General features: G+C 36.9%; 1 protein-coding gene across 1 annotated transcript; it reads left to right on the plus strand.

The window, feature by feature from the left end:
• The first annotated feature begins 1,103 nt into the window (after positions 1–1,103).
• On the plus strand, positions 1,104–11,636 carry PCFS4 (PCF11P-similar protein 4). Its single transcript, XM_089453967.1, is given in 8 exon segments — positions 1,104–2,011; positions 4,675–4,776; positions 5,010–5,267; positions 5,469–5,585; positions 6,749–7,198; positions 7,233–7,598; positions 7,753–9,705; positions 11,412–11,636. Coding segments are annotated over 8 exon segments (3,762 nt in total). The 5' UTR covers positions 1,104–1,543; the 3' UTR covers positions 11,460–11,636.
• The last annotated feature ends 2,752 nt before the right edge of the window (positions 11,637–14,388 follow it).

Genomic DNA, 14,388 nt, shown 5'->3' on the forward strand with positions numbered 1-14,388 from the left:
TGTTGTCTTGAACTCCCTACAATTCCTATAAAAGCACATGTTGCCTGTTGTGATGAGGCTCCAAGAGTAGGCAAACCTTGAAATAAAGACATGTTGGCCCATTGTGATGAGGCTCGAAGAGTAGACAACCTGAGATAAAGTCACCCCTGAAATAAAGTCCACTCTAATGATTAAAGTCATAAATTACTCTTGCGAAGCCATAAATTATTAATATATCTTATTTAGGAAATATTAAAGATACTTTCAATATTGTAATAATAGTTGGAAAATTTAATTAGTGTAAAATATAACATACATAAAACAAAGAGCTCATCTAAGAGATGCCTTAAAACTGCTTTTGTTTGACTAAAATCTCGTCTTCCTCAGACGTAAGGAAATATGTTAACGACCCAAGACCCAGAGACATTTGACAACAGTGAAAGCCCGCTCCCTTATGGACCACCAACCGATTATTCGTGGCATGATTTTCCTTAAATTATGGTGATGAGTTAGTTTGCATTCGCAGATAACAACGAGAGATGGCTGTCTTCGAAAACCTCCTCCCTTATGGACCACTACCGGGTTATTTTAGGTGGAGTGGTTTTCCTTAAATAATGGTGATGAGTCAGCTTGCATTCACAAATTACAACTAGAGATGTCTTCGAAAACCTGCTCCCTTATGGACCACTAACTGGCTATTCTAAGTGGGGTGGTTTTCCTTAAATAATGGTGATGAGTCAGCTTGCATTCATAAATTACAGAGATAACTATCTTCACTACTAGTTTGACAATTAAATATGATAAATTTTCCCACCTGTAAAAAATAACCTAAATAAAATAAAATAAAATAAAATAAAATAAAACCAAACCAAACCATTAATTAAATAGTAACTCTTTCAAAAATTTGAATGTTTCCCTTTTTTTTTAGCATTACTTTATATATATTTTTACATTTTTGGGTTCATTTAAACCAATAACGTTGAGCTGGTTAGAACGGGTAAGAAGTGGCCCTAAGTTGGTGAATGGAAAGTACCATTTAACATAAGTTGTATGAATCCAGGGTGTTCACAATGGCATATATATAGCAGGAAAACTCTTTTTGGTCATCATTCATAAAGATACCCAACCCCATGAAAGTTTGGATCCATGTCACAAGGGCAATCATGGTGATCCAACGGAAAAGCTCGCGATTGAGATTTTTACCTTTTTAAAGCGGCCATGGCAATGGCACCTCCGTGCTTGTGTTCCTCCAATTGTAGGGTATGGTAGATGGGAGTGGTACAATATATATACATACAGGGTTCGACTTCCTGGGAGGAGCGGCTCCCGTTTGGGTACTGTAGATATCTCTATTATTATTATATAAGGTACCCAATGACGAATTTGGGCGAGTTATAGCACATATAACCCTCAGTTGCAACGCAGGGAGGCAATAGGCATATACACATATACGCGGGGGTTTGCAAAACTCTTCAAATGCTGCTGCTGTTGGCGTTGTTGGCAAATGGAGATGGAGATGCCCCACTCTTATTGAAGAAGAAGGGCGGACCGACGAGTATTGGAGATGGAGAGATCTCTGACTCGAATACCCCCACTCCACACCATCGCCAGCTCTCGTGTTGAACGGGAGAAGTTCGAGTCAAGGGACTATAAAAACAACAAAGACAACGATATTATCAATAACCGGGAGAGTAGAGGAGGAGGATTGATGATGGAGAGGAATACAAATGCGAATGCCACTGCAAACACGAGCAGCACCAGTGGCGCTAGGGCTGGGGTTGGGGCTGCAGAGAGCAACAATAGCCAGCGCGGGAGTAACCTGCTTGAGAGGTTCAGGGCCATTGTCAGAGAGAGGGAGGAGGAGTTCAACAGACCACTTAGGGAAGAACAGATTGTTTCGCTTTACAAAAATGCAGTCTCAGAGCTCACTTTTAACTCCAAGCTCATTATCACCGATTTGACCATTATTGCTGGAGAACAATCCCATGCTGCTAAGGGTATTGCCGCCACAGTTTGTGCTCGCATCTCGGAGGTCAGTCTAATTGACTTTGATTTAGCTTTTATGAGGCTCTCATGTGTCGCCATCTTTATTTCCTGTTGCAATTGTTTGTGCTTTTACCTTCATATTTTGTTTTTCCTGATTTGATGCATTGTTTATAGTTGTGGCTAGACAGACACATCAGATGGGTCTTCTAGGGAGGGTTGCTTAAGTGGGCATCTTTCATTTATATTCAGAGAGTGAACACAAGATATTTTTTCAGTCTACGTGCAAACCCAGTTTCTTGGGATGTATAAGAGCAAACCCACTTCATTGAACCCTTTTGTTGGTTTGCAAACGCTATATATCTAACCTTATTGGATATATATGTGACCTGGTTTTTTTTCAAACGTGCGCAGATGTTCATATGATGTTTGTAAGAACATGAGCTTACTGTATTCAGTTGATGTAGAGGCAAACTGATGGGCTTTTTGCAGTTCACATTTCATCTTTCAAGCAGCTTTGTATGGATTCTGTTGGAAAGTGTTTTGGGTCACTATGACTGATATGGGCTAAATATTAGGTTGATAAATGTGACAATTTTTGTAAGCAGTGAGTTTGGACCTCCCAAGCTAAGATGAAAAAAGTGGAGGGCATAAGCACACATTTTAATTTTAGCCTTGCACTTTTGAGCCCTAAGCTTCACCAACTCAAAATAAAAGAGTTTGTGGCAAAATAGGAACATGTATATTATAAGCTTCGATTAAGTTGGAACTGTTTTACAGAAATAAAACTCTGCTACAAAATTTGGATGTTTTTTCGAGCTTAATTTATTTGTTTTAACTGCATGGTCAAGGAGAAATGAGAACAAAACATACATGTGTAATTTCTTCTTGATGTGAGATCAAACCCGCTCAAGTGAATATACCAATGTGTCTGTGCATGTTAAAGGGAGAGAGACATTTTTTATTCCCTGTGAAACAAACAGAGCGTATCTTCTTAAGTAACTCATTCAACTGCAAACACTTAAAATTGCAGGATGGAAGAATTGAAGGGTGATTAGAAGCATAAGTTGCACTTTCACATTTTTCCTTCCATAAAGAAAGTTTCAGTAATGCCCCCAACTACTTGATTGGGTGGCTGAAACAGAAGGTTTCTCATGAATTTACTTAGTTTATGTCGCCTTGTTGTTTCGTATAAACACAACGCAAAATTTAAAGTGCTATGACAAAATCTTTTTTGGATGTAACAGGTGCACACCTTGGCAAATGATTCTCTTGTTTGTTTAGATTCATTATTTGTGGTCTGCTATTGTCTCTGGAAGTATTTAAAGAGACAATCCCCATTGTACAAAATTCTATGTCAATTCGAAACCATTGCATGACAGTACACTAGTTTTTAGAACTATAACTGTATACTCAAATAAACTAGTTGAATACTTTTTAATAAGATTAAAATCTAAATTAGAGTAACCATATGAGATATATTTGAAGTAAAGTGTCAGATAATTTAAGAAGGAATCAAATACAAATGCTTGGTTAAAGTTTTGAATAAATTCTTTAACAAATTCATGTTGACCATGTTGAATTGGACAGCGGCAGATAAAATTTGTCTTAATTTATTAACCATTGACAATTGGCTTTAATAAACTGCACTATTGCTGAATTTACATAACGATTGGAAGATGTTGGAATCTGCTCATAGTATGATAAAATGTTTGTCTGACTACATGTAAAATTTACTCACTAGAAATTAAATTTGGGCTACATGCTTAACAGGTTAAAATATTTATCTTTAGGATGCAGAAACGAGCACAGTTTTTTATTTAAATCCCACAAAAATCACAGATTTGGTTTGTTGATTATCATGCCTGATGACAAGCATAAGGGTGTCAGATATAAGTTTCTAATCCCTCAGATGCTCCCCTTCCTCAAGTTTTCTTAGCCACCTCTTCTGAAACTTTCTGCATTTATGCTATCTTTTTACCCTGGGAAAAAAATCTGTAAGTTCATTTATATATATATAACAAAATTACAATCTGTATATGCCCCAAGGCATTCCGGTGGCTGCATGCCTCATAATAAAAAATTCAGTTGTTGTCTCTTTCTCTTGAAGAGGATATTCCTTATATCCTTTACATCTGCATTTACGCAATCTAATATGGCAGTTATGGTTCATTATGCTCTCCAGGCTATCATGATTTGTAACTTGTTTGCATCAAACTATGCAACTTTTGGGTGCAACATTGCCGAATGCCTCTGAAATTTTGAACATATGGATGCACTCACATCTTACATAGTATCAGTACGCCCCTCTTTTAATTCTGTTCGTGGGGATCTGTTTAGTGCCTGCTTTTATGAAATTATCTGTCACAAAAGTCATATCTTAATGTCACCTTGTCGTTTCACTATTCTATACCTATGATTTGTTTGAAAAAAATTGAAAGGAATTTGTATTTTCTGCCTAAAATATTTTTCCTTTGAAAACATCAACATACCATGTTTCTTTATGGTCAAAATGTTGCCATAGTCTCTTAAAATTGATAACTTTATCTGGCAATGTTTGCCTTCTTAGAATTAATCTTGCTACTCTTTACTTTATTTATTTCTTAATTTAATCTTGAATTCTGTACTTGTTTACCATGATTTTGTTGTCTTCAACATGTATTTGTTGCTATGTCATCTATAGCTCAGCATTTTTCTTTGATTTATTTTCAGGTTCTTGGTGAGCTGAAAGTGTATACACTTTACCTTTTAGATAGCATTGTAAAAAACATTGGTGGGGACTATGTCAAATACTTTGAAGCTCGGCTTTCTGAGGTAAGGCATTACGTATGGCTGACTTGATGTGCTCTCTCTGTAATTGTGGTCACTTGCTGTTGGTCTTCAGCTTTAAGCCTATTTTACACTTTATGTGCCGATTTTTCAATTTCACTTTTCTGAACGTGTTTTGCAAGTCATATATGTAACCTAATTCTATTTTCTATCATGTAATGTACTTTAAATATATCTTATTCCTTATGTGCGGATGTTTCAATTTGGCTTCTTTGAAGGTGTTTATCGAGTCATATACCCAAGTTGATGAAGGTTCCCAGCGTGCAATGGAGCATCTTTTCCGGACATGGGGAAGAGTGTTTCATTCTGCACCTCTCCGTATCATTGAGGAAGACCTCCAGATTCCTCCTGATAGCCCATCCTCTGGGACTACATCTTCAAGACCACCCGAGTCTCAGACCCAGCGGCCAGGCCACAGCATACATGTAAATCCAAAGTACTTGGAGGCTAGGCAACAATTTGAACAGTCAAGCATGGTAAGAGGCTCTCCCCACAAGATGCATCAGAGAACATTGTTTATAAGCATTCAAAATTGAGTTTCTGGTTGGAACACCTGGGCTATTGATGTTGTCTATGCTCTCTGATACATTTCTATCCAGCACAGTCCCATATGCTACTTTTTTAAAGGTGTAGCAAATTAACTTGGCTGTTAAGTGTGTACATGGTCCACATGGCAGGTAGAGGGGTCAAATTCAGAAATAAATGAGGATTCATCAAGTCCAGAACCAGAGAGATCTGGCAGATCTATACATGAAAGTCCAAAAAGGTGGCCTGAAGATTCCCGAAGACTACATGTATGTTATTCTTCTACCCTTTTTGGAGATAAACAGCACTATGTCAAAATCTGACTCTGTAGGTGACTTCTAGTTAACATATACTTTTAGTTTAAGCATGTACTTTATAGTTTTCTTGGGCAATTGTTAAATTTTATTTCAAGTACGCACAATATTCTTCTGTGATATGCAGCCCAATTGTTGAGGTAGTGCGCAGATTGAAGTGTACACCTAATGGTAACCAATGATGTAGATATCTGTAGGATTCTTTTTGCTAGGTTAATATGGTCATGATCATTTATGCGTGTCATAGAAAATTATCTCTCTATATGTGGAACATCCAAGTGTATTTACTTTTTTTCACAGTTCTAACCTTGTTAAATCTGACCTAGCTTTTGCAATTGATACTTACAGTAATTTGGAACAGTGTAGTTTGAGTTGCCTAAGATTTGTGAGTCTTGCCTAAGACTTGCTCTTGAAACTCACCACTGGCCAGAATTTTTGCTGAGTCTTTCCCAAGTTATCGAGTCTTGTCGAGTCCCAGGCCGGACGAGTCTTTGTTGAGTCTGAGTCTGAGTGTGAGAACATTGATTTGGAAATCATTGATGCTTGTGCATTTTTTTAGAAATCTTATAGGGAATTATGACTTGCTAGCTTCTTACAATGGACTTCATCATTCTTTTAAAATAATTGTTTTGATTATTGTTATTTGGGTTGCTGAACATCTCTGGCTTTCTGTGTGATTCTTGTTCACATTTACTTGGTTTTTTCACTGATGCTTTGTGTTGTATATTATTTTTTAAATGATAGCTTCTTACAATTGACTTGCTCCCCCAAGTGTGTCTAGTTGAATGGAAAATCACAAAGTTCCATGTAGGCAACCTACCAAAACAAATGGCCTATTCTCATACTGTCCTGAACTGCATGTTTGGCTGAGTTGCTGCAACCGTGGGGTTCCTATTGTGTCAAAGTCTTTCAGGTACTATTTCCTTTGTATGTGGTCCCAACCTCTATAATCATGCTCTTGGATAGTCAAATCTTGGTCAGTGGCCCCACATGCCCCATCCTCACCATTAGATCGTGACCTCATGTGGGATGTTGTATGTTATGCATGTAGGACTGATTTTGGCTTGTAGGTTTCATATCTTTCTACATTACCACTGACTATTATTTCTTATTGCCAGAAGGCCCATCGACCGGAAAGTGCAGATGCTTTTCTTGAACCTGGATATGGACAGAAGACTGCTACAAGCTATAGTGATAACGATTTCAATGTTTCTCCATCAAGGATTAGACTTGGAAGGCCTCTCTCTCCCTTGTCAAGGATGGGAGTTGGAAAACATTCCTCTCTGGTCTCTAGGTTAAGAGGTGGAAGGGTTTCCTCTCCACCAAGAGTTGGAATTGGAAGAGATCCTTCTCCATCAAGTGTTGGAGGAAGGAGTGCTCCTCTGGCATCATCAAGAATTGGAGTTGGAAGGACTCCTTCTCCATCAAGGATTGTTGGAAGGCTGAATGACAGGAATGTAGAGCAGGATAATGGGTGGGAAAGGCCTTGGGGTGGGAAAGGTGATGGAGATCACCTCAGGCAACTTGACACTGCTAATGAGTGTAGCATATGGTTCAAGGAATGGCTATGATTGGAGGCATCAACTAATGCATGGTGCTCTAATTGATGCCTATGGAAATTACAGGGTCCAGAGATCCTCATGTGGACTACTTTCACATGTACATCCACCTCAGGAAATTGATATAATAAGCAGTAGAATGGTGTCTAGAAACTAGCGAAATTCAGAGGAAGAAGAATACTTGTGGGAGGATATGAGCCCAAGATTGGAGAATCATGGTAGAGGAAGTGATAACTCAAGGAAAGATGATTATTTTCCTGGTGACCTAAAGAAGTGGTCAGGCTTAGAGAGAGAGAAAATAATGGGTCTGGAACCTGCTCTTCCTGACAGTGATTGGCAGATGCATGGACCCTTGTCTCATATGGATAGACCTATGATGAGTGAGAAGGAGAGACGACCTCCTAGAAGGGTAGACTTCTTTTCTCCCTTCTGCCTTTTTGGATCTAAATTAGTTCAATGATAGATTATTCCCCATTTCGTTTTTTCGTTCTTGCTTTTTTAGTGATTTCCTTAGCATGTAAAGATGAAGGATGTTTGGCAGAATGATATTTTTCTTAATGTAGGAGTCTGAAGAGCACCAGCCATCTTCTCTTCTGCAATCAGGTATTGTGTCTTAAAATATCAGAGATACTTCCACTGAGACATCGTCTTTGCTGCAAAGTAGTCAAGGTGCATTAGGACATCGACGTGTAATGGGTCGGCCTCCTCACCTGACACATCAAAATCATAGCCCAACTTCACAATCAAGGCTGAGAACACTTCAAGTTTTTGTTCCTGGCCACAACAATTCGAGTTCTGGCTTGGCATATTCATTCAATTTAACTCATTCTGCTGGTCACCCTGTGGCTTCAGTGAATGACTTTAGGTCAGCAGGTATTGAAATGCCATTAGGAATGGTACCAAAATCACGGACAAATGCTGGATCTTCCCTTGGCTCTGATCCCCTGAGCTTTGAATTCCTGTCGCCTGTGACACCATCATCGAGCAGCGTGCCTTTCTCACAAAGGCAGCAATCACAGAGACTTGCGTCTCATTCTCCTATCACACAATCTCTACGGCCTTCTATGCAAACACTGCCACCTCTACCTCCATCTGCACCACCCCTTCAACATCAACAGTTTCAACCACTAAACCATCAACATCAGACTAATTTCATGAAGCCTGGTCAATCACAAGTTCAACTTCCTTCTCTCCATTCCCAAGGTCATTCTTCACAGTCCTTTCAACAATCTCCACTTCAATCGCAGCCTGTTCAACAAATTCCTCAACAGCTACCACAGTTACAGCAAGTGTCACAATCCGAAGCTGCTCCAGAGTTGTTGAATCAGTTACCACACAACCTTTCACAAGGTAACCAAATTCCACAGCAGTTACCAATACCTCAGGAAGTACAGCCAATTCTCCTTACTCCATTTCAACAGATTACTTCATCTCAGGCATTGACACAATCCCAACCTCCACAACAATCACAGTTAAGTTATGTAGCATCCCAAACAATGGGATCTGTTGTGAGTAGTAGCATGACGAATCCTAATTCAGGCTTAGCATCAAGGCCTGCTTTACTTCCTGTAGTGCCCAATAACTTGTCTTCCCAGGTTTTAGGAGTGCAGCCTCCTCTTCCTCCTGGCCCACCACCAGCTTCATTATTGGTAGCATCAACATCACAGACATCACAGTTGACAACTTCAAACACCATATTACCATCTTCGATAGGCAATGTGTCGTCTCTTTTAAGGTCACTGATGGCACAGGGTGTAATATGTGCAGAAACTCCAGCCGCCTCTTCTTCTTGTCCATCTATACCTGTTTCTTTGGCTGCAATACCAAATCAATTCCCAGATAACAATGCAACTATACCTGCAGTTTCTACTACAGCATCCTTGTTTCCAGCCCCATCTTTGAATGCAACACCTCCAAAGTCTGTTCCAGCTGAAGCACTGGCTGCTGCTCAGGATATGATTGGAACTCAATTCAGTTCAGATATACTCAAAGTTCGTCATGAATTTGTACTTCGTACATTGTATGAGGATTTGCCAAGACAGTGCACAACATGCGGTTTGCGCTTCAAGTTTCAAGAAGAGCACAACAATCACATGGATTGGCATGTGTCTCGAAATCGAACTGTATCTAAGAGTCGTAAGCAAAAAGCACCACAATCAGTGTCTCGAAAATGGTTTGTGAGTGCCAAGGAATGGCTCAGTGGAACAGAGGTGTCAACATCTGAGGTTGTTCCTACTTTTTCCCCTGTGGAAACAACTTTGGATAAAAAAGATAGTGAGGAAGTGGCAGTGCCTGCTGATGACAAACAGAGTGTTTGTGTTCTATGTGGAGAACTCTTTGATTATTTCTATAGCAATGAAACAGATGGATGGATGTATAAAGGAGCAGTGTATATGCAGGCTCCCAGTGGGAGCACTGAAGGCATAGACGGGTCTAAGTTGGGTCCTATCGTCCATGCTAAGTGCAGGTCAGAATCTGTGGGAGCTTCTTTTGCAGATTCTGAAGAGGATGAACAGGTAAGAAGTTTTAAAGGACATCTAATTTTTCTTTTCATTTCCTTTTTTCTATTTACTGTTTGTGATGTTTATTATAACATGTATTCAGAGTATATAAACAGTAGCATGCAATGTTGTTATAAAGATATTCTGGGGAACGGGATCACATAAATTCTGCCCTTGAAAGTATAATTCTGTGCTTGAACTTCCTGGTCTCCTTAGTCTCCTCTATACAGACTCCAGAATGCTTTGGGCTGTTGTTCTATGTCTTCCTGTGCATTATCTTGGATCGGCAAGGCTTGGTTTTGGGCTTTTGCTCTGAGATGATATTTTACCTATTCTAGCCTTGTACATTTTAGTCATTTGTTGCATTTGCAAATAGCGTATTAATGTTTCTTTTTATCATTTATTGATTTTTTTGACCTGGATCATGCAGTCTTGACGCTAACGGGTATTCTATGATATTTTTTTAGCAAAATTTGACTGATACTTTTCTTTTTCTCATTTTCTTGTAAAGTGTGCTTGGATCATGAAGAAACTGGCTGTTCATGGGAATGAATATGTTTATGGGGATGAAGATTTCCTGTCTGGAATCTTGTCTTTCGTGAACTAGTTTGACTTTTACAAATATATTTCTGCTTAAGTCATTGCTTTCTTTCAGTATATTATGCCTTCAAATGTACTTGACATTACATAAGATGTCTAACAACATATAATGTTATTGGTAAGAGTCATCATTAACATGGAGGATTCGAGTTGGGATTTATTTTTCTTGGGAATTATTCGACAGTAGATCCTTGTGCAGTCTCATATGTCTTTAAGCTCTATTCTTCTTGAATCTTATGTGGAATTTCATTCTATGTATTACCTTGGCGCTTTGCACCCATGGAAATGATTTTGAGCTGCAGAGTATCAGCTTCTAATAGTAATAAAATTACAAAGGTTTCATCTTAAAGAACTGAAAGAAAAGAAAACTAGATCTTAGTGAAAATACTGCTAATCTTCACTGGAAAGAGATGGCCAACACAGCAAATCCACTTTCAGCAGGACAATTGGCAAACTGGCAGTTGGGACAATCCACTCAGAGAGAGAAGTCCAATTTTGGTAATCCTTTACAATGAATTTTGTGGAGCCAAGAGATGGAACATCTGTGGAGCTACTACCTAGTCTTTGCTTGAATGCAAAATATGAGGGTATTGATTCTCTGCAGTAGCACCAATTTTAACATTCTTTTACGTTTGTATCAATATTCGTTATAATAAGATCCTTTCGGGTTAGGCCTCCTAAACTGCTAAGATTAGTCTGCATGAAATGATAACCACTTTATTCCAGTCTCCAGACAGTTTTATCATGAATTGCATGCAGTTGCTCTTCTACCCAGCTTTCTAGTCCACAATCTTCCTGATATATACTAATCACTCTTCTAGCGACTATTGGTTTGTATTCGTGGTAGTTTCCATTGAAAACGAATGGCCTTAGTTGTCGAGTTGGCCATAGCACACTAATTTCTTCTAGAATATTTACTTGTTGATTTTCCGAGCCTAAAGTTTCTCTTGAAAGCCCTTCTATTCGCGTTTCTTTTGTAGGTATTCCTTCTGTAGTTTGAATTTTGTATTTTTCTTATTCTATCCGCTTCATCAACTGGGCTTGTCTAACAATCTGGGAATCTACAGTTTTCTATTGATGAGAAACTGAGCTGATGTTCTTCTGGTTTGTATTATTTGCAGGATGGTAATGATGATTCAGGGAATAGAAGAAAAAGAATACGGTGTTAGTTTTTGTGCAGATGTAACGTCGAGGTGTATGATAATGAATCCCTAAACACGATTTTCTTGTTGGAGGTTAAAAAGTTAAAACCTGCATTCTAACATATCACAATATTCTTGTATCTGTAAATGAGAGGTGCTTGAGATTTCCAGCAATGTTCTGTAACAAAGATATGGATCCACAAATGTCGTGTTTTATGTGAGCTTCCTAATTTGCTTGACCATGTCGTTTTTATTTTTTATTTATTTTTATTTTATTTTGGTTTTACTTAGTTTCGCAATCAAGCATGAGAACAAGGCTAATATATGCTCAACCATTCACATGCTTGTAAAATTAAGCTTCATTATGACTGTGAATTAATGGCCGGTTTATATGTTTAACGTGATCATCATTTCAACTTCAAGGGATTTTAATTTCATATTAAAGCAATCCTATATGTCCTGATTGTTAACATCACAGAATGAGTTCAGAATCTCATGCCATTGCTGTAGTTATGACAGATGTTTAAAATTCCATTTTGAAGTTAATTAGTTTTTTATTTGTATTTATATTCTTCTATGTTTCTACTTTAAATTAGTCCCTCCATGAGAGAAAGGATACTTTATTGATATTACCGGTGCTTCGTATATTGGCAAACCATTATTTTAAGCTTTTAGGACTCGTCACTGAATTTTTATTTATTCTTTTAGACACATCTTCAGATGGGCTTGTTACAAATTGTACCAGTTTTCTGATGCATATCATGTACTTTAATGGCAAACATTATGCTAAGCTTTTAAGCACACGTTTCTAAATTTTTATTTATTCTTTTAGACACATCTTAAGATGGGATTGTTAGAAATTGTACTAGTTTTCTGAAGCATATCATGTACTTTCCCTGCGTAATTTCATACAATGCTTTTGAATGCAAGGTGGCATGATTCTATAATTATCATAATAATCCAAATTGTAAATTTGCTGAATTATACTGATGGCTGAAAGGAGGAGCGTATATTAAAATTAGTGGACTTTTGTGAGGTAGCTAATTGTTTTAGAGAAGGGGCACATGTTTTAAAGGCCATTGCAGTTCCCAGCAACACTAAATTTTATGGTTTTTCAAATAAATGCGAGGATGACTTGGTATAATGGAGCAGTAACACACGCAGTTTATACAAATTTTTCATCTGTTGAGCGCAATTTTTTGACTTTTTAAATTTAATTATTCAGAAATTAAAGGACCTTGGCATTTACTTGTTTGAGTTCAGAACTTGGCATATGATCTATCATATTATAATTAACTTGTGATAATAGAAAATGTAAAGTTGTCTTAAGTGACTTCTGATAACGCAATATCTGGTAAAATGTGTTTAGTCTAACATATTGAGATTTGAGGTTGGAATCAGGTTTACATTACTTTGCACAAGGAAAATTTCGAATGTCTATATATTTACAATTGGATTTCATTGTAATTTGCACAGCAAAGTGCTTATGATTACATATTGAAGATCCAGAGCTCACCAGTTCAAAAATGTAACCTATGAAAATTCAAGTTTTTATGAGTTTATATTTATTGATGCATTTCGACACTGACATGTTTGAAATTTTGTGCTTTCATATCTTTCAATGAAAGAGAATATGAACCTGTTATTAGAATTGATAATTGAGTGGACTTCTAATTATTCGCTTTTGTGTGTATTCACTCTAATAGTTTTTTAATATATTATCATTAAGAGGACGTGGGGTATTGTCTGTCTCTGTCTTCCCCCTTGAAAGGGTCTGTACGTCAAGATCACTATGCTGTGTCCAGCTATAGAGGGGATTTTGGACCATTAAATTAATGGTTTTAATTCAGATAATGTGGTTTGTATGTCAATATCATTATTTTTTTTTCAACCATTGAGAGGATTTTGGACAATGTTGAATAAAAAAAAAATGTTGAATCTCTTTTATTTTACTAAAATAAATAATAATAATAATAATAATTTGATTTCATCTATGAGAACTTTATATGAGAATTTTAACCATTAATAATAATTTGATTTCATCTATGAGAACTTTGTATGAGAATTTTAACCATTGGGAGGATTTTGGACAGTTAAGGTAATGATTTAAAAAGCAGATGTTGACTTTTGATTTAGTAAAATAAATAATAATAATAATTTGATTTCATGTATGAGAACTCTTTGTTTGTAAAAGTAATTTTTTTGTGTAATAATTACAAAGTAATTTTGAATGCATTTTCAAGGTTTATTTTAAATTGAATTATGAGAAGTGAAGTGAATAGATATGTTACTTTTTTTTGGGAGTGAACACCATAAGAGGAGCATAAATTTGTATTGCTAACTAATTTATCTTGGGGTTCTTGGATTTATCTTGAATATTTTCACACTTGCGTTACTAGCATAAACTTGCATTGCTAACTAACTTATCTTGGGGTTCTTGGATTTATCTTGAATATTTTTCACCATGCGTTATTAATAGAGATTGAATGATCTTTTATTTTTGCTTGGAAGTAGAGATGAATGACAAGTGATCTTTTCAAGTTCTCTTATTTTGTGTTGACTATAGTTGAAGATAATCACTACAATCTAAATAAACTACTTGTAATAGGCTTTGCAAAACAATTTTCATCTTCATATATTTGAGGAAGATGTGGATTTGGAAATCACAAGGATTGCCCACAGAAAAAGAACTTTAAATTACTTTTTAATGGAATCCTACATTGTGGTAAATGGAAACCTTTATATCTACAACCCAAGGAATTTCTTTGATGTGAGGTACTATTTGCAAAATGCTAACCCTTTTTGCATTCAACAAGGCAATGGTGGTTAAATAACAAAAATCTTGACTTAATTTGATAATTACTTTAAACATTTTATGTTTACTAGTAAAATCTTCATGTTTATAAGAAGTTGCCTTAATGGTCTCTCTTCGTCAAAATTATTAGTTGGATATGGA

This window comes from Pinus tabuliformis, chromosome 7, assembly GCF_031772625.1.
Source record: "Pinus tabuliformis cultivar Carrire ecotype Pingquan chromosome 7, CPIR1, whole genome shotgun sequence".
Taxonomy (NCBI): Eukaryota; Viridiplantae; Streptophyta; class Pinopsida; order Pinales; family Pinaceae; genus Pinus; species Pinus tabuliformis.